Source organism: Globicephala melas, chromosome 8 (assembly GCF_963455315.2).
Source record: "Globicephala melas chromosome 8, mGloMel1.2, whole genome shotgun sequence".
Lineage (NCBI taxonomy): Eukaryota > Metazoa > Chordata > Mammalia > Artiodactyla > Delphinidae > Globicephala > Globicephala melas.
Genome location: NC_083321.1, coordinates 35,997,013 through 36,016,434, shown reverse-complemented (window position 1 = coordinate 36,016,434; position 19,422 = coordinate 35,997,013). Strand labels below are relative to the sequence as shown.

The window sequence follows — 19,422 nt, the reverse complement described above, 5'->3', positions numbered from 1 at the left end:
TTCACGTTTGGTTTGAGCCAGCGCCACTGGTAATGGTAAATCCAGAAAGACAAGTAGGGCTCAGAGTCTTATGAATTCTGCAGAGGATGGATGAGGACTGAGGGGCCAGATGTTAAAGGTGAATCTGTGGCGGGGGGGGGGGGGGGCGGGCAGTCAGCCAAGCCAGGAGCCGGAGCACATCGTGCTGGTGAAGGGAGCCTGCGGTGTCCCTGGGTGGGCGGGGCTGCCCAGGAAAGGGATAGCCTTGCGTTTTGGCAGTTCCAGGTGGGCAGGCACAGAGAGCCACCCTCTCTGCAGGGCTGCGAACACGTCCTCTCTCAAACACAGGGCTCGCGGAGAACAGCCTGGACTCGCTGGTGTTCGAGTCCCTGATCCCCAAGCCCATCCTGCAGCGCTACGTCTCCCTGCTGGTGGAGCATCGGCGGATCATCCTCTCCGGGCCCAGCGGCACTGGGAAGACCTACCTGGCCAACCGGCTGTCAGAGTACCTGGTGCTCCGGGAGGGACGGGAGCTGACAGACGGGGTCATCGCCACCTTCAACGTGGACCACAAGTCCAGCAAGGTGAGGAGGTCGTTCAGAGGCGGCTGCTTAGCCCTTTGAGAACTAGTGATGCCACCACCCCCGTGATGGCAAAGCAGCATTTCCTACAATGCTCACCTTTGATGGTTCTAAAAGCCTGGGTAAGGAGGTCAGAATGGAACTAGGAGAAAGGAAGGCTTTGATCCAAAACTTCCCAGCAAGAAGTTCCACGTGGAAGTCGATGTAGTTCATTTCTTGCTTCCCCGCTGTGAGTTGGGCACCATGATCAGCGCTGGTAGTTCTTTAAGGTCAACCCAGATGCTTCCACTTCAGTTTACCAAAGATTCATCACGTGCCTACTAGGTCCTCTTGTCTTTCCAGAAGAAAACCTTCTTTTGTGGAACAACAATAATAAGAACAACAACAGCTCGCATTCGCAGACTGCTTCCCCTGGGAGCAGCAAACTGAACGCCCCACAGCAGGACCTTCAAGGAAGTAGTTGTCACAATCCCATTTTACAGATGAGGAAACTGAGGCTCGAGGCAGATGACCGTGTACCTAAAGCCACTCAGATAGTACTGAGCAGCAGACTGGAGCTCAAGTCAATGTCTTAGACCCCAGAGCCAGCAAATAGGCTTGATCCTGCCTCACAGGGAGCAGTGGAAGTGTTCGGACAGCCTGAGCTAGTCCCAGCCTAGGGTTATGAGGTGTTTTCTCAAACTTGCTCATTAGCCATGCAGTGGTTGTTGATGGGTGATTCACTCTGACTGGCCAAAGGGGCCAGGAAGTCAAAGGTGAATTGGAAGTGACTCTTTCACCTTAAGAATCACCTGGCATCCTTGAAGATGCCGCTCCCAGACCTCATTCCCAGATGATCTGTTTCAGTAGGTTGTGTGGGGCTGGGAATTTGCACCACAAGTTCTCCAAGTGATGTGGACACAGGGGCAGGACTACAGGAAGTGGTGAGAGGCCCTGTACCAAGATCCTCTGTGAATAAGCTCAGGGAAGGCGCCCTTTCCCGGGACCAGCGAGAGAAGGATCCTAGGCGCGTGGCTGGAGGTCGAGCCAGGCTTGAATTCAGCCCCCACTCACTCCCCTTGGCCAGGCACCGTTGTACAGAGCATAGCTCCCCAACTATACCCTGCAGGCCTGCATGAGGAAGAGAGGGTCCGAGCCTCAGGATCCATGGCATTGGCAGGGGCCAGAGGCCAAGAACCCATAGTGCAGAGGAGCTAAAAGGAAAGATAACTAGTAACTTAAAAAATGGGGCTGCTTCTATTGCTAAAAGCCACATTTTGACTTAAAAGGGAGGCGTGTGTGTGTGTAGGAAGCAGAGGAGATATGACCCCCCGAGCATCCAAGCCAGCATGCAGGACAGTGGCATGGGGAGACGTCCACACCAAGTCCAGGTCCAGCCCTGCTGCCGACCCTCTGTGCCGTCTCCGGCTGCCCACCTGACTGAGGGACGCTTCAGCTTCCTCCTCTGTAACATGGAGACAGTCACAGTGCCCACCCCAGAGGGTTATTGTGGGGCACAGAAGTTCCTATGTGTGAGGTCCCAGAGCCGTGCCTGGCGCAAGGTCACTCCATCCTCATGGTGATGATAATACCATCAGGAAGTTGTTCTGTGTTCACTGGCTGGCCCTTAGCTCACCGTTTTGGCCTTTCCCCATCGCACATTCTTCTTTCTCTTCCTTTTCTGATGTGCCCCTTGCCCCAGCCGTCAGTGCCCTGCCCATTCTTCACAGTTAAGGCCAAAGGTTCCCCTTTCACGCAGACCTTCCAAGGACCCCCCTGCGTGGAGACCACCCCCCCTGCACCGTTCACTGTCTGTCTGCCCCAGCACTGATCAGCAGGGCATATGTGGGGGGGGGGCAAGGGGGTCCTTTGCTGTGCTGATTCATCAAGGGCTTCTGTGTAGATGGCTCTCAGGCAGTGCTGTGCCTTTAGAGAGATGTGTGAGGCACTTGCACTCAGGAGCTTCCTGGGAGGTTGGCAGAGTAAGAAATAGTAGCGCTTCTAGAGAGTGCTGGAGCAGCTAAGCACCGCGCCTGGACACCCCCACGGTGCCTGCTCTTGCCCGGGTTTTCTGTTGCCTAGTGAATTCCAGAAGCCAGGGCCCAGGCCTTCCTCACCACTCCCCCGCCCGCACCCCCTGCACCCGGGCAGACGCCCCGTAGCGGACAGGCACTCAGCAGCGGTTACCGTGAGGCCTCAGGAAGGGCCCGTCTGCCAGTGCCGGCCCGGGGCAGGGAAAGGCCCTGAGTACGTGCGTCTTCCCGGGGGCGTTCACCCACTCATTCCTGCCCGGCCTCCGCAGGAATTGCGCCAGTACCTGTCCAACCTCGCCGACCAGTGCGCCAGCGAGAACAACGCTGTGGACATGCCTCTGGTCATCATCCTGGACAACCTGCATCACGTCAGCTCCCTGGGCGAGATCTTCAACGGGCTGCTCAACTGCAAGGACCACAAATGGTAAAGGCAGCTCTGGACCTCGTGGCCCCCGGGAGAGACGTGTGCTACAGGGGGTAGGAGCGCTGCACGCACGTGGCAGGGAGGGGCTGGGGCCGCAGCGGGGAGGGGCAGCAGCCCGCAGCCATCTACCTAGGCCCTTAGATGCCCCAGGACGCTGCAACACCCTCTCCAACTCTCTTACCCTTCATTTCCCCCGCAGCCCTTATATAATTGGCACAATGAACCAGGCTACCTCTTCTACTCCCAACTTGCAGCTTCATCATAACTTCAGGTAAGGAGTCACTTTTTGAGTAGCTGCTGTATGCCGGGAACTGTGAGCATTTTTCCCAGCTTCACTCATTTGATTCTCACAAAAGCCTCAAGTCGTTAAATTTATCATTCACGGTTTACAAATGGGGAGAGTTAAGTGGTTTGTGTGAGGTCACACAGCCAGTCGATGGCAGGGCTGACTTGCACCCAGATCTCTTTGATGCTAAGTCCTGGGACAGCAGTGCCCCGGGGGCAGCTCTGGGCAGGGACTGTCGTCATGCAACCCTGCACGTCACCAGTGGCACGTCTGTCTGTCCCAAGGGGACGTGAGCAGTGAAAGCTCATGCTTATGAAAGTGTCCATGGAGCAGAGTCTGTGGCCTTCGAGCTCCAGCTGCTGTGAGCCCTGGGCCCCAGCCCCGTACCGAGCTACCCCACTGCTGGGCTGTGGGACTTCTGCCACGCTAGGTTGTGTGGCCTCCATGGACTGCTGCCCTGCCTGGGGCCTTAGGTAAGGATGAACAGCCGTCTCCTGGGGTGAGACCCCCGCCCCGGCTCGTTTTCATGGCCATTCTGCCGGCATCCCTGTTGAAAGTAGAATCGCAGTCATCAGAGGAATACCAGCCCCGCCAGGTCACTGGGATCATGGGTCACCTCTGCATCCAGGCTGTCCCAGTCTTATCCACGCTTTCTCTTGAATGTCCCTCAAGACCTTTCTGCTCCTGCTTCCCCCGTCACCGTCATGTCATCTCCCAGCACACTGTTGCAGTCATTTTCTAACCAGTATGCCTGCCTGCCCCCCTGCAGGCCATCCTCTGTGCCAGTGGCAACCGGAGTGAACATTCTAGAATTCAAATCTGACTGTAAATCCTCATGCAAGAAGTCCTTCAGTGGCTCCCCATTGCCTCCAGAATGAAATCCAGGCCCCTGAGGTTGGCAGGTCAAGTCTAAACTCTGGTTACACTGAACCTCTGGCAGTTTCCCTGAACACCCCACACTGCGGCTCATGCCTTTGCAGATGCTCTGCACCCACCGCCGCCCCGACCCCTGCTCCTGCCTTGCCTCGTGTGGCTGCTCCATTCATCTCCTTTGGCCTCAGCTCAGATGTTCCCTCCTCTGAGGAGCCTTCCTTGATTCCCCAGGTTTCATCATCTCTCGTTCCTCTTATCTGCCTCCTCCGCTAGACTGTGAGCTCCTGGGGAACAGGGACTGTGTCTGAGTCATTGTTACAGCCCCACAGCCCAGCATGGAACCCGTCACAAGCACAAGGGGCAGTTAGCTCAGTGGTCAGAGCTCAGCCTCTGGAGTTGGACTGTCTTGGTTCTAATCTTAGCTCTTCTCTTGACTAGCTGTTTGATCTTGAACGAGTTAAATAACCTGTCTGTGCCTCAGAATTTCGACCTGTACAATGGGTGGCCATCATATCCATGGCACAGGGTTGCTGTGAGGAGTTGTGAATTGATATATGTGCAGTGTTCAGTTGAGTATTAACATAGGCACCTTCCATCTCTAGTGAGCTTTGGTTCGTGAGGTTGGCCGTAGTCCTTGTCATGGAAAAGTGTTCCTGACTTCTTCCAGGTGGGTGCTGTGTGCCAACCACACGGAGCCCGTGAAGGGTTTCCTGGGCCGGTTCCTGAGGCGGAAGCTCATGGAGACGGAGATCGGTGGGCGGGTACGGAACGTGGAGCTGGTGAAAGTCATCGACTGGATTCCCAAGGTCTGGCATCACCTCAACCGCTTCCTGGAGGCTCACAGCTCCTCGGACGTCACCATAGGTGGGGAGGGGAGGCCGGGTGGGTGCCGGCAGGTGGGCTGGCAGGGGAGGGAACTGCTGCTCCCGGGGCCCTGGCCTCCTCGGGTGGCTGTTCCTGGGCCCTGGTAGCTGGATGCTGCACTGGCCACATGGTTAGAGGAGGGGACAGAAGGACAGGCACAGCCTAGACAGACCCCGGGCCGCCCTGCGCCCACATCCCGGGGCCGTCTCTGCCCTTCTCTCCTGCCCAGAGCTCGGGGGTGATGAGCAGCAGAGAGAAGTGTCCAGCCCCAGGCTGGTGCAGAAACTATGGGCACAGTGAGGGGCCCCCACCCCGAGGCTCCCCCAGGTGGAGACCACCCTGTGGGATTGGCATTGCTTTATAAATAAAGTAATGTTATCGACATTCCTAAAGCTTAAGCTTCAGAGAAAAAAAAAAGATCACTGGTCATCCCACCATCCTGATGGAATCATTGTAATTTGAGCTGATTTTTTCTGTCCTCGTCTATACATGTTTTACGTAGTTGCAGTCATAGTGTACATACAGTATGTTCTTTATTTTCACTTCACGTTGTCTCATGAGCATTCTGTACTGCAAAATAATCAAATGTGGGTGCACCGTCACTTCCTTAACTGTTTCTGTGCTCTCGGACACCTACTGTGCTTCCATTTGCAAAGGTTAGGACTAATATCTCAGTGAACATCTTTCTGCATAAAGCCTTGCCTCCCTTTGGGGTGATTCCTGAGAGGAGCGTGGTCCCAGGGTGGCATTAAGGAGCGCAAGCATCCTGCTCTGTGCCCGCCACGTGACAGTTGGTATTTCTGCTCTCGCTCAGAAAATGCAGGGTCCCTCCTTTGAGGGATGCCCGGGCTGGCTTCTCCTGCCCACCACCCCGTTTCAGTCTGACTGATGTTCCCTGTGGTCCCCAGGTCCCCGGCTCTTCCTGTCGTGCCCCATCGACGTGGATGGTTCCAGGGTGTGGTTCACCGACCTGTGGAACTACTCAATCATCCCCTATCTCCTGGAAGCCGTCAGAGAAGGACTCCAGGTAAGAAGCACACTGCCCACTGACCTCCTCAAAGTTCAAGGGACTGTTCTAGTGACGAGAAGGGTTGTCTTTATCTCCCTCTTCAGAAATCTGACTGACGTGAGGTGACAACCCCTCACCTGTGAAGCCATCCGTCCAGCGCAGTGTAAGAGACACTGGGCTGCAGATCCTGGCTCTGCCACTGTTAGCTATGTGACCCTGAGCAAGTCATCCAGCCTCTCTCTGCCATGGTGCCCTCGTTGATGGAGGAGAGAACGGTAGTACCGTGCCACAAAGTTATTGCCAGGGTTCAGTGACGTCATGGCCATCAAGTGCTCAGCACAGTGAGTGCACAAGACCTGGAATATGTCACTTCACAGTTTGCAAAGCATCTGCTGTTTGCTTCAAGCTCTGCATTTGTCCTGGGGTTAGGCAGAGATTTTTTGGTTTTATCCCCATTTTTTAAGAGAAAGTTATGGCTCAGAGTGAATAAGTGACTTGTCCAAGGTGAGGAAGTGAAATTGAAGAATCTGGGGTTTGCATCCAGGCCTCAGGTTCTTGGCCCTAAGCCCCATGGCACTCGCTGCCTGACGCCAGGACCCCTCACAGGTGACCCTGGGCCCACGTGGCCGCCCATCCCTCCTGCCCTGCTGTAGCTGGAAAGCCCAAATCCTTTCTTCACTTCTCACTCAACCCAGGGGCTAATGCTAGGAGCTTAGCAGTAGGTTGGAGATTGTAACAGTTTTATTGTTGAGTCTGGAGGTGGCCTGAGAAGGTTGTCGGCCTTCAGGACCACTCTGAGTCATTAGCAGGCATCACGCACGGCTGAATAGTCCAGGAACCAGCTTAACAGCCGGGTTTCTGAGGGCTGTGTTTCCTCAGTACCGGACAGTGGGAGACACATGATGCTGGTGGAGGACCCGGGGCGGGGAGCTGTGCACACCCACATGCACATGTGTGACGGCACACCTTAATGGCTTCCGTCAGGGTTTGTCATTTGTGTACGTTCAGCTGAGCCTGGCGAATGTTCATCTGCTTGGTATCTGTAACATGCGGCAGCACTGAGGGTCTTCGGAGACGTTCAGGACAACCAGGGCTTGAGAAGGAAGGTGGTGCGCCTCTGGTCGCTGGTATTTCATTGAACGGGAGCATGTAGGCTGCGTATTCAAGCCACCGTGTTCAAATATAAGTGATTGTGAAGACAGAGTAGCGAGAAATTCAGCCACCCCTTGACCGGCCTTAGTTTCCGGTGCCTGAAGATCATTAATTGATGGCAGCATTGTTTTTAATTATAATTGACATACAGTATATTAGTTTCAGGCATACAACATAGTGATTTGATATTTTTGTACGTTACGAAATGACACTGTGGTCAGTCTAGTTACCATCTGTCACCGTACAGAGTTATTACTATACTATTGACTATATTCCCGATGCTGTACATTACATCCCCATGACTTATTTATTTCACAGCCGGAAGTTTGTACCTCTTAAATGCTCTTCAGCTATTTTTCCCATTGATGGCAGCATTTCTGTTTTGTCGAATGTGGCTTTTGAAAGAAAATACGAACGATTTCAGATCTGTCAGTGTACTCTCTTTAGGTAGAAAAATTCACGGGTAAAGTAGCCATAATTTCGTCTTTACTCAAATGGATTTGTTAGGACCGCAAACCCAAACAGCCACCCAGTCACTCCTGTTTGCTTGGGATGCCCCGCCTACTGGATTCTTGGAGTCTGTTACGTTCCAGAAGCCTCTCTCTCTTCCCATCAGGGGCTTCTGGGGACTGCAGTAGAAACCCGCGCTGCTTGATAGAAGCCACAGGAATTGCAGGGGAGGAAGGGGCACTGTTGCCTTCTATTTCTGCCTCGCCTCTCACTTCTCCCCTTTGCTTCTTTGCCCAAATATGTCTCCTGGTGCAGGACAGGAGTGACCTAGGGTGTGCTTGGAAAAAGTCGTGGGTGCTGTTGCATAAAGCACGTGGGTGCCCAAGGAGGCACCAACCAGGAGGGGTAGGCTTTGCTCTAGCCTCCAGCTACACATCAGAGGCCCCTCGTTGGTCCTCGGTAAGGATGGACTGCGCTAAGGCCCTGCTCCTTGGACCTCAGCTTGAAAGAAGACCTTGTGGGCATGGCTATGAAAGTCGGGTCTGACCTTCCCTGCGCATCCTGGAGAGGTTGCTGATGGATTTGATCTTCAGGGGTCTCTTTCCCACCAAGAGCAAGGAGGCTGTAGGTGAAAGGATTTGGGGGTGGCTGTGGAACAGCCCGTTCAGGACAAGGAACAGAAGCATGTCACCGTCTCAGGAGACTCAGCAGTTCACTGTGAGGCAAGAAAAGTCATCACCTCCCTGTGCTGTTGAGGTCTTTTGAAGGACAGTCTTTCAAGAACATGGAAACAACCAGAGGAGGCAGCCAGAGTTAGCATTGTACCAAGTTGCTCAAAAGTGAGCCCTCCTGCCCCAAACCTGTGGCTTCATCCCATTCTGCAGCCTGGGAGACCCCATGGACTCTGCAGGTTCATGAGGAACCCTGGAGTGTTCTTCATGTCTCTAGTTTTGAAGGAAACTTTGATGACATTTATTGAGAGGCTGCTACCTACCAGGCACTGTGCCAGGGGCCTGACAGGCATGATTCCATTTAGTTCTCAGCGCCCAATATGCACCTTAGAGACGAGGAAACCAAGGCTCACAGTTTTTGACCCTTCCCCAGTTCACTAGGCGGGGTGTGGATTGAGCCAGCGTCGTAGCCCATAGCTGACTCCTCGGTTACTTCCGTGATTTTTCAGGCTGTCCTGAGACCCCTGTTACTCCACCCAGAGCCCTCAGATGGCTCAGGGAACCAAGTATTGTGTTACATAGCGTGACGTTCTGCATAAGATTTCATTTGACAAAAAGACTCTTCTATTCAAAAAGAAAAGTTTAAAATTCCTCACTCTCCTTCGTGTTACCTTGAGTCCCGTGCTCACTGTGTGCTGGGCGCTGTGCAGGCCACTTACTCCGCCCTGACTCTGCGAGGAGTGGTGTGGCCATGAGGTGAGCGCACTGTGGTTCAAAGCAGGTAAGCCCTTGGCCAAGGTCATAAGCTAAGAAGAGGTGGAGTCCCTAGATTGGGCTCTGGCGGGGCTGCCGGTGGTGGTTGGCAGCACAGAGACCCTGCTGCCGACAGGTCTCACCAGGGGCTTCCAGTCAGCCCCTCCAACAGGCACAGCCTTGCCTGGAGGAGATGTGGCATCGCCCCCTAGTGGATACCAGGTATCATTGCAAGTTTTGGCTCCTGAGTCTTTTCCCAGTAGTGTGTGTGTGCGTGTGCGTGTGTGTGTGTGTTCGCGCGCGCAACTGCTTGTAGGCTCTTCCAGAATGTGTACCTTGATGCCTTCGTGTGTGAGAAACGTGCATCCCACAGAGTGAGAAGGTGCCCAGTGGCCAAGTTTTCAGTTTCCAGTGTCTTGGCTCCCTCTTCCTGCCTTGGGGAAAGTGAATGTCCTGTTTGTCCGTCTGTCTGTACAACTGTCTGCTGTTTCCCAGAGCTGCCTTAGGGCTCTGCAGGGGGACCAAGGAGCGTTACGACACATCCTTTGCTTGCCACGATACTTACCCAGCCATTCATCACCTGGACTTAGACATGTCCAGTGGCAAGTGGGGAGCCTTGTAAAAATATTCTCTGTTCTTGCAGACGACATTGGATATGCCCAGGTGTGCATTTGTCTTATGACTTAGCCCTCAGCCCTGTTCCCCTTTGGAATTTTCCTTGTAAACACTTGCCAAAGTGTCTAAAGCCTGCAGAGTCACTCAAAAGACCCCTGTCCCCCTGGTGGAAAGGGGAGAGTGGGGAGCCATTGATCACATGACCCAACCTGCTCTGAGACTCTGGGCAAACCTCCCACTGCTAAGCCTCGGGTTTCCCATCTGTAATCTGAAAAGTGTGGACTAGAAGAGTTTTTTTCAGGCTGGCTCTGTGGACCCCCGAAGTTCCTCAGACCACTCATAGTAGGGTCAGGGGAACAGAGCAAAAATTTAAAAGCCACGGGGCCAGACCCTCTAGGAACTTGATGAGCTCGGAATTCTAGGCTCTGTTGTTCTGCAGCCCTGAGCATCTTCTCTTCCAGGCTGGAGGATGGAGACAGAAGCAGTAGCTACCAGAAACGACATTTGGTTCAGCCTCACACATGTGAAATCTGGCTTGGGAAAGTCAGCTGAGTGCTGTAGGGAAAGCCCTTGGAGGGAGACACTTCTACAAGTTGCAGGAATGTTTCTCATGCGTAACAGGCTTTTTCAGGTCTAAATATCCCCAGGCGCTTTGTGCTCCCTTCCTCCCTGGCTCGTACCCACGCGCACACGAACCTTCACATGATCCCTTCCTGCTCGGACCGTGAGTCGCCTTTCCAATGCCAGACTGAGCTCTCAGGCCTGGAAGTCACCGCTGCCCCAGGTTAAGGAAGGTTTCGCAGTAGACGGGACTGGAGCACTAGACAGGAAGGGCGCTGGTGTCTGAAAGCGCTGAGCTCGTAGAAGGCTGTGTATCTCGAGTGGAGGGAGAGGCCATGGATGGAGGGGGGTGGCGGCCCTGTCTGCAGTGTGGGCAGGGCAGGCACTTCCCTGAGACCATCGGACGGGGCTTAGGCAATCGTGAGACAGTGGAGGGACAGCAGGCCCAGCCCCGGTGACGTGTCCTCGTCGGGTGGACAGCCTGGCCTGCATCTCCCTGCTCCGGTTTTGGCCGAGTCATGTGGCTCTTGCCGATACCGAGTGGCTCCGAGTGGAGTCTGTCAGGAGGGGTGGAGAAGGGAAAGGCCCAGACAAGGATGCCAGGGTCCTGGGTTCGAATCCAGCGCTGCTCCGAAACCTTTCACAACTGGCTCTTCTCTTTAAGCTGTAAGTTCTCCATCCAGTAGATGAGACGGCTGGGACCCCAGTTCCTTCCAGCTGAGGCAGCCTGTGACCTGGGAAAGACGTGATTTTATCAGTCAGAGCTCAGCTCTCCTGTACTGTCAGCCTTCTCTCCCCACATCCCCCTCCCTCCCCTCTCAACTGTAAGAGTTCTGGGAGGACAGAGGGCACAGGCAGACGGACAGACAGGCTGCGGTCCAGATGTAATTCCACTCTAGAGTCCCCCCCTGCAGCCGTTGTGGTTCAGGGGGCTTTGGTCTTCGTACCCCTGTGGTGCCCTACAGAGGGGGTGCCCTTCCAGAGCCACAGGTGGCACTCTCCTGGGTGGGCACATCTTGGCCTGGCTGTGAGCCAGTCCTGCCACATCTGCTCAGACTTAAGTGGTCCACGGACCTGGGCAGACTTGGATTCCAGTTCTGCCTTCCCTCGTCCCTGGGCCTGGCTCCTTGTCTGGGAAACTTGGGTAGTGATGCTTCCTCTTGGAAGCACATGGTGGTTAAACAAGATATTTGTCAAGTGCTTCTCGTAATCCCTGGCACGCAGGGAGCTGTAAGGTGTGGCGGCAGGGGTGGTGTTAAAGGGGAAAGCTACAGAGAAGGCGCCCAGCCACGTGAGATGCAGAGCCTCGCCTTGGGAAGCGGTGCAGCCTAGGTTTTTGTTCTTTGAAGAGTGTATGTATTTCTTGAAATTGCCAGAAGAAGTCACTAAAACCATTGTATTATTCGGTATTTCAGGCTTAAGGAAAGGAGCTTGGAGGCATGGTACTGGTCTTACAAAATTATGTGATAATTCCGCTTTAAAAGCAAATTAGTTGTTCTGGGCAATTTTGAGAAACACATGAGGGAGAAGAAGCAGTTACAATTCCAGTACCCACATGGAACCCCTTTAACAATTTGCTGTTCTGAAAGCGCCTCTACAGCGGGGGCTCTTTGAGAGTCAGCCTCACTTTAAGAAATGGGATTTTATCGAGCCAGAGCCATTGGTGACCTCTGCCTGGGCTGCTGATACCCAGCATCCCATCTGTGTGCCGTGGAGGGGGGGAGGTACTTAGTGGGATGACAGCACCTCTTTCCAGCTCCACGTTCAGTGACATCGTGTTGGTAGTTGATTGGCCACGGTGAGAGTATTCATATCATGGAAACTGGCAAACACTTCAAATCAGAGAGTTGTTTTTCAAGTTGGATCAGCGAGGCTTAGCATTGAGGGCAACGCAGTGAGTCAGTGGCAGAGCTGAGGTGTGAGCCCAGGTCAGGCTGACTTCAAAGCCAGTGCTTTTACTTCCTAGGTCATGCTGCCTTTGGTCTTAGCACATCAAGGTGTCCGTGCCTTGGATGATTTCCTTAGGATTTCCTCTGGAAGTGGAATTACTCCATCAAGGGAAGCATAATGCTGGGCTTGGAGAGTTTTTCAGAAAGTTGCAAAACCAGGCCTGCAGAAGAGGTCTCAGACCACTTCCTAACTGTTCCTTCTTTCTCTGTTTCCAGCTGTATGGAAGGCGGGCCCCCTGGGAGGACCCCGCCAAGTGGGTGATGGACACCTATCCTTGGGCAGCCAGCCCTCAGCAGCACGAGTGGCCTCCCCTCCTGCAGCTCCGGCCCGAGGATGTCGGCTTCGACGGCTACTCCATGCCTCGGGAGGGGTCAACCAGCAAGCAGATGCCCCCCAGCGACGCTGACGGAGACCCGCTGGTGAGTTCTCGGCTCCCAGAGCAGCTCGGCATTCACTGAGCACTTACTGTGTATTGGGCCTCATGCTAGCTAGGCGCACCGGAAATTGGGAAGTGACTGAGCCCCAGCCTTGCTTTGGAAGGCTAGACCTATCCCAAGATTTGGGATATTTTTGCCAATATTTTCTTCCTTGTTTTTAGTTTTTCACTTGTGTCTTTAACCCCTCTGAAATTTTTCAGATAAAAGATCAAGAATTTGATTTTTCTCCCTAAATGTCCCTACACCACTCTTCGCCCTCTCGTTTGAGTGCCAGCTTTATCATGTCTTGCCCAGTAGCCCAAGCCACGTGGTCAGGAGTTCAGGCAGGGAGAGGTTTGAGGGTGGGAGGGACTCATGGAGGAGAGGGCAAGGGGGCCTGAATGCGGGTCCCCTGGCCAGTGACGTGAGTTAAGCCTTTAATGCTGCCTGAGCACCTTTACTCCACTGTTGCTAAAGCAATAAAGGCCCTTTAAGAAGAACCTGGGTCAGAGATCATACCACTGCACTTCTAGAACTCTCTGCCAATGTAAGACCCATACGTAGGCATACTGCGAAATTAGACCTAATAAATCAAAAGCCCTATTAAAAGAAGGTTGAAGCACATATACCGGAACCTCCCATGGTTAAATGACCATTATCATGCTATAAATTCAACCCTGAGCTCTCTTGGCAACTAAGGCGAAAGGAAAAACACTGCAAAGAATATTGCTTGCATTACCTAATGAAAGAACATATTCATAAGAGATGCGGCAGGATTAAAAGACAGTTGACTTGCTGTTCTATCCCTAGTGACTAACTGCTTTGCTAGATAAAAAATAATAATAATAGGTGCTTTGGGGTTGTCTGCCACTCCTGACTGGTGGGATGCAGCTGTGGTCCTATCGAGACATTTTAAACGGGGATTTGATGTTAAATGGATTTATGGCTTGTATTACTAAGCACAACCTAATTTGCAGTGTTTACCACAGTCGTTTTCCAGAGGAAAGAATCAACCTGTAGAAGGCTATCTCTAACGTTAACCGTTCCTAAAAGCCACAGTCATGGAACTGTTTTTGTGGGTTCAAGCGCATGAACTCTAACTTACGTAAAGGTAGAATTTAGGACATCTAGAGGAAGGAACGGCCAGCTCAGCCCTGGACAGTCTTTTCTTAACCAGGGATATTCGTGTCGCTGCCTAAACACAGAAGGCATTTAGGTAAGACCCGGGGTTCTCTGAATCGTTACACAGAACTGTCTTTCCAACCTCAGGCTCCCAGAAGTCAGCTATGCCAGCCCACCTCCCTCTACTTACCAAGTTACGTACTTGGTGTTTCCCCCAAGTCCTGTTCTCTCCGCCCAGGACCACAGGTGTCTGCTACGATAGCCCTCTTGTTAACTGATCTCTCACCCTCCTGAGACTGAGGCCTCCAGGAGGGCAGGACTGTCTTGTTTTTATTCCAGACCATGTATTATGGGTACACAGGGAATGTTTGATGAGTGAATGAATAATCCTGGCTGCGAAGGATTTTTCTTTGGACTTCCGCTCTACCCCTTCCCAGTTGCAGGCATGCAGATGGACACCAGATGGTGGTGCATCTGTGGTTGGCCCACCCAGGCCCACTCTGCTAGGCATCCTGAGGGGCGGCCAGCCAGGGGGCAGCTGGACTTCACACCCAGCTGCACCAAGTCTGAAGATAGCTCAGAGAGACCCTATCTTCCTAATTTTGCTAGATAAAATATAAAATACATACACACACAGTTTATAGTTGTAAATAAAATTAAAGTATTGATAGTTTTCAGTTCCCCATCTCCCCCTTGAACACAAATGACCAATAGACTGTAGACCAGGGAAGATGCAAGAACACTGTCTTTAAACTCTTAAGAGAAATGACGGTGATGATGATAGCAGACTTACCTCATTTATTGAACAGTTACTATGTGCCAGGCCCTCTCCTAAGGGTTGAATACACACCATGTCGTTTAATTCCCTACTTCAGCCCTATGGGATGGGTACTGCCGTTTTCTCTATTCTGTGGATGAGAAACTGGTGGCTCAGATACATTAAATAATTGCTCAAAGGTTTCTGAATTGGAATCCAGGCCTCCCGGTGCTCTGAGGCTCTGCTTTACTGATGCTATCCTCCGCCTCCCCATGGAGACCTTGACAGGAGCTGGAGCCCAGGTGACTCCAGGCTGCGCTCTGGCCAGAGCCAGGACTACAGGTGGGCTCGATGCTCATCGAAGGGAGAGCCCTGTGCCTCGAGGTCAGCGGTGCTGGGGCGCTTGGCTGGCATCTCACCCAGGCTGAGGGCTATATTTGAGTAAGGTGCCCCTCCCAAGTAAAAAATATATACACATTATCTTTTAGAGGATTTTGTATTTTCAGTGATCTGCATGTATGAATCCACACCGTAACGTTAGAGGGCAGGTATAATTATTCACATGCGACCAGTGAAGAAACTGAGCTGTAGCGGTTAAGTCACTGGCCCGAGGTCATGCAGCTAGTAAGGGGTGGAGCCGAGACTTGAACCCTGGAAGCCTGGCCGAGGGCCCGTGCCCTCGTCCACCGCGGGCCACAGTCCCCAGGGTGAGTCTAGAGGACGTGGCGTGAGCTTTGGAGAGGCCAGGCGCGGCCAGCCGACCGGACCGGAAGCCATGTCGCGGTCTCCGCTCTTTCCCCAGATGAACATGCTGATGAGGCTGCAGGAAGCTGCCAACTACTCCAGCCCCCAGAGCTATGACAGCGACTCCAACAGCAACAGCCACCGCGACGACATCCTGGACTCGTCCCTGGAGTCCCCTCTGTGACGGCCGGACCGCGGGGCCTGCCCTCCTGAGCCAGCCCCCGGCCTCGGCGCGAGTGCCGCGCGAAGACCCGGACCCTCCTCGTCCTCCAGCCTCGACCTGGGTGCAGGCACCCCGGGCCAGCCGCCTCGGGCCCGCTTCCTTCACGGGGAGAACCGCACCATCTTCTGTGTCAATTATTGTCCTGCCTTGTTGCTGTGACCTTCCTAAGACACCGAAGGATACTTCTCGGGAAAGGACCATCACCGTTGAAATGAAAAGGGTTTTAAACAAAAAAGCCAACCCACTTGAAGCTCTGAAACCAAACAGCATCCTGCCCTCAGCGGCCCAGAGACAGAAGAGATTAGAGCAGAGCTGAAAGCGGAGACAGCAGGGCTTCCTCCGCGCACAGACCCTGCAGCTCCAACCCCGCCGCCGCCCTTCCACCACACTGGCCACACAGAGATCCAATGCCAGCCGGGGCCCTTGCTTTGGTCACACTCAACAAACTGCAGAGCCGCATCGCAGGAAAAACTTAGGAAAAACAAATCGTGCTTTCTCTTTGGTTTGTTTTTTAAATGGTGCTCTCCTTACCCGAGAGGTATTTTGCCTGTTCCAGTTCCTCCCCCGCCTTTCAGACCCATCAGCCTCTGGTTCTTCCATAAGTGAGAGCGAGGCCGAGCGGATGTGGCTATAAACGCAGAGCTGCATGTGTCTGTCTCCTTCTCGTACAGAAATGAATCAGGTCTTATTCCTGCTAACACTGTGTACAGTGAGAATTGGTCTACCTTGGCGAACCGATCACCCCTTTGAAAATGAGGTTGAGTTTCTCCCTTTCTGACTCTTTTGATTTTGAAGACTTTTTTCCCCTCTCCTTCCCCTCATGGTCAGAATCCATCCTTTGGTGAACGTGAGAACCGCAGGAGTTGGCTTTTGGTTTGGTCCTGCTGAGTTTTGGTTTTCAGTTGTCCATCCTCACAGTTCTGCACACTCGCTGCCTCCTGCTGGGGCCGGGGTCGCTGTGCCCTTGACAGTGGACCAGGACCCCGTCCTCAGCACGTGGGTGAGCGGGACCTTGCCTTTCCTCCTCGTCCTCGAGGCTGCAGGACACACGTCGACACCTCCAGCATGCCAGCCCCGACCTCAGGTGGGGTGTGAGGTCACCTCGCAAAACACTTGCACTTTCCCCAGAACCAACGTGACGTCACACAAGTCAACAGGTGGAGGCAGCTGCTCCCTTCCAGAAGCTCTGGCCTCCGGCGGACGAGCCTTGCCTGACCTCTTCGGTGCTGACCTTCCCAAAGCGATGCCTTAACTGGTTTTGTACTCACCGTGTTCATTGATGAGTGTCGTGCCTGCCTGGGGTCTGTTTTTCTGTTTTCCCCATCAGAGCAAACAGGGCTAACAAGTCATCTACTCACTAGAAGAACTCAAGCTAATGTGACTTTTCTCATCCAAAAGACTCATTCGTGTGGATGTGTGACTGTGGGAAAAAGAAAAAGGAAAAAAAAAAAGATCTTTTTGTTTTTAGGTTCTTATCAGTCTCCAGCTAACGCCCTGACTTGATGACGATCTGTCTTGTGCAGGAAAAGGCAAAAGTTCCTACCATGTTACATGACATTGTTGAGCCCGTGCTCTGCTCGTACGTGTCTTCAGCATACCGGTATTTTCTCTACGGAGTGTGGTCAATCTTTGAGTCGTTTGTTTCTGTTTTATTTTTATCGGACCCCCATGGGGGGAGTCTCTGTTAATGATCAGGGGTTTTACTCCATTTTTTTTACATTTCTATTTCCAAAGGTCCCTCTCTCAACATCTTTTATTTTCTTAACCACAAGAGCTTGACCTGAAACCAGTCACATTACATTGGATGACACCATTTGCTTCCTCTTTGAAAGGAAAAGGGGAATGTGTCTCTCTAACAGGTGAATGGAAAACCTCTCAGCGTGCTCTTTTCTTTAATCTCAGTAAACTCAGACTCTATTCTGCTAAGCCTTCCTTAGTCATCTGGGTGTGTGAGTGTGTCTTGTTCTGTTTTGTTTTTCATAACATGTTTAAAGCATGTATTTAGCCTGTGACCTCAGGGGTCAGTCACACCCTGAGCCTTCTGGTAAACCTGAAGAATGGTCCTTCTCAATTTATCTCCCAGCAATGACCTTACACGCTCATACTGTGAATTTGAGAGGAGGTGAAATGGACTTCTCCTCATGGGCTGTTTTCCCGGTCACCTTGTGAGTAGACACCTGCCAATATCCTTTGAAACGTTTTTTGGTTTTGGTTTTGTTTTTTTTTTACAGCACCCTCTTTTCTCTTTCTTTTCTCCCCCGTCCCACAGACTTCCCTCCCACCGGGTCCAGGCTCAGCGCCGAGACCTCTGTCCCTGGTGCTGCCTGACAAGTGAACGGTGGTTTCAAGGAGTGTAGCCTTGTTCGAGTCACAACTCGGGGTCTTTCCTACAGTTTCCGGAAGCAGGGTTGTCTGATATGCACATTTCTTACTTTGGTCCTGTTCTGCTTTTGTGTCGCTCACCTTTGACAAAGTGACTGTGCTCATTTAGGGCTCTGTCCGAAATGCTTCCACTTTGCCTTTTTCTACAGTTAGGCTAATTTTGAAAATGTATGAAATTCTATGCAACATTTGTGTTGAGTTACCAATGGAAGCCAAAAGTTTTCTTTCCAAACTGCCGAGAATTTTACAGGCCATAAGTGAGATGGGAATTCCCTTTAGTTTAAGGTGGTGGGTGGGCAGGGGGGGACACGGAACGAGACTTGCCTAGACCTTTGTTGTATCTTGGGGACATATTTTATTGTTGATGCTTAAACTTCAAAATTCTGTGTATTCGAATTTGATAATGGCGAATCTACTTCAAAAGGAGAAAATAATCCAACTTTGTGGATACAAAATGGAAGGTTTGCTGTTTTGATCTAGTTATTTCCAGTGGAGCAGTTTATGAAATATGTTCTATAAGATGTACATTTTTTCATTGTAACATAGAAATTGTAAATAATTGATTAAAGTGCTGCATTTTGATGAATTTTTTCTAGCCATTTTTAAAGAGAAAACTAGGAATTGAGTATTTTGTGTACGGTATGTTTCCGTCCTCCCTCCCCGTCCGCCGTCCCTCCCTATTTAATTTTCATTTGTCATGAGGTTTTTGGATTTGCCAATGATCTGCCGGAGATCATGCCCCACATCATAGAGAATAAAGCTGATGATTGTACCAGTCTTAAATTATTCATGATTCAATAAAATTGATGCTTATTTATTCAGATTAGTGGTTTGGCTTTTCTGTGCTAGAGAACGTCCTCGTCGGAGTTCAGTTTCATGCCGGGAGGAAGTCATTCTTATTTGGATGCAGGAAACACAGCGAGAGCTCCCCAAAATCTGCAAACCCATCTTTGCTGCTGTGTCATCGGCATCCTACCTCTTCCCAGTTCCTTGCCTCAGTTATTGCCCGTGTGGAGCTTCTTAGCAGTGCAGCACTTTGTGCTCCTCCCAAACTTTGAGTCACTGGGGATCTTGTGGAATTGCAGATTCTGATTCAGCAGGTCCAGGCTGGGACCTGCAGTTCTCAATTTCTAAGACGCTCCTGGGTGAGGCCAACACTCTAGGTCCTAGAACACACTTTGAGGCAAGCTCTATCTATCAGTATCCAGCCACCCCTCACCCCCCAGTCGACCCCTTGGCACAGGAAAGATTTTTTTTTTTAATGTATTGAGTACCTACTAATTGCTAGGTGCTTTCCCAAGTGCTCTGATATAATCTACAAAATTACCCAGAGGAGGTAAATATCCTTACTCCCGTTTTACAAGTGAGAGGAAAAACAAAGACAAAAACTCAGGCTCAGAGAAAACAACCTGCCAAGGATCCTGCAAGCTAAGAGTTTCAGCCCCGTATTCCAACCCCAAATCCTGCCTCTCATCTCAGGGGCCCCCTTCCGCATTGCAGCTGATATCCACTGCAGAGCATAGGCAGTGGGAGATGACATCATATCTTAACCTTCACTTTTACCAGAACAACAAAAACTGTAAAGGCTTGGTTTGAAG

General features: G+C 52.0%; 1 protein-coding gene across 10 annotated transcripts in view; it reads left to right on the top strand.

Moving 5' to 3' along the window:
* The window catches only part of NAV2 (neuron navigator 2), a 766,131-nt gene extending 747,484 nt beyond the window's left edge, over positions 1-18,647 (top strand). For all 10 annotated transcript variants that reach the window (XM_060303433.1, XM_060303429.1, XM_030864888.2 and 7 more), the window contains 7 exons: positions 328-563; positions 2,842-2,996; positions 3,196-3,267; positions 4,823-5,019; positions 5,928-6,046; positions 12,396-12,599; positions 15,278-18,647. In XM_060303433.1, coding sequence (XP_060159416.1) covers positions 328-563; positions 2,842-2,996; positions 3,196-3,267; positions 4,823-5,019; positions 5,928-6,046; positions 12,396-12,599; positions 15,278-15,403 — 1,109 coding nt within the window. In that variant the 3' untranslated portion in view covers positions 15,404-18,647. The remainder of the gene's footprint in view (positions 1-327; positions 564-2,841; positions 2,997-3,195; positions 3,268-4,822; positions 5,020-5,927; positions 6,047-12,395; positions 12,600-15,277) is intronic.
* The last annotated feature ends 775 nt before the right edge of the window (positions 18,648-19,422 follow it).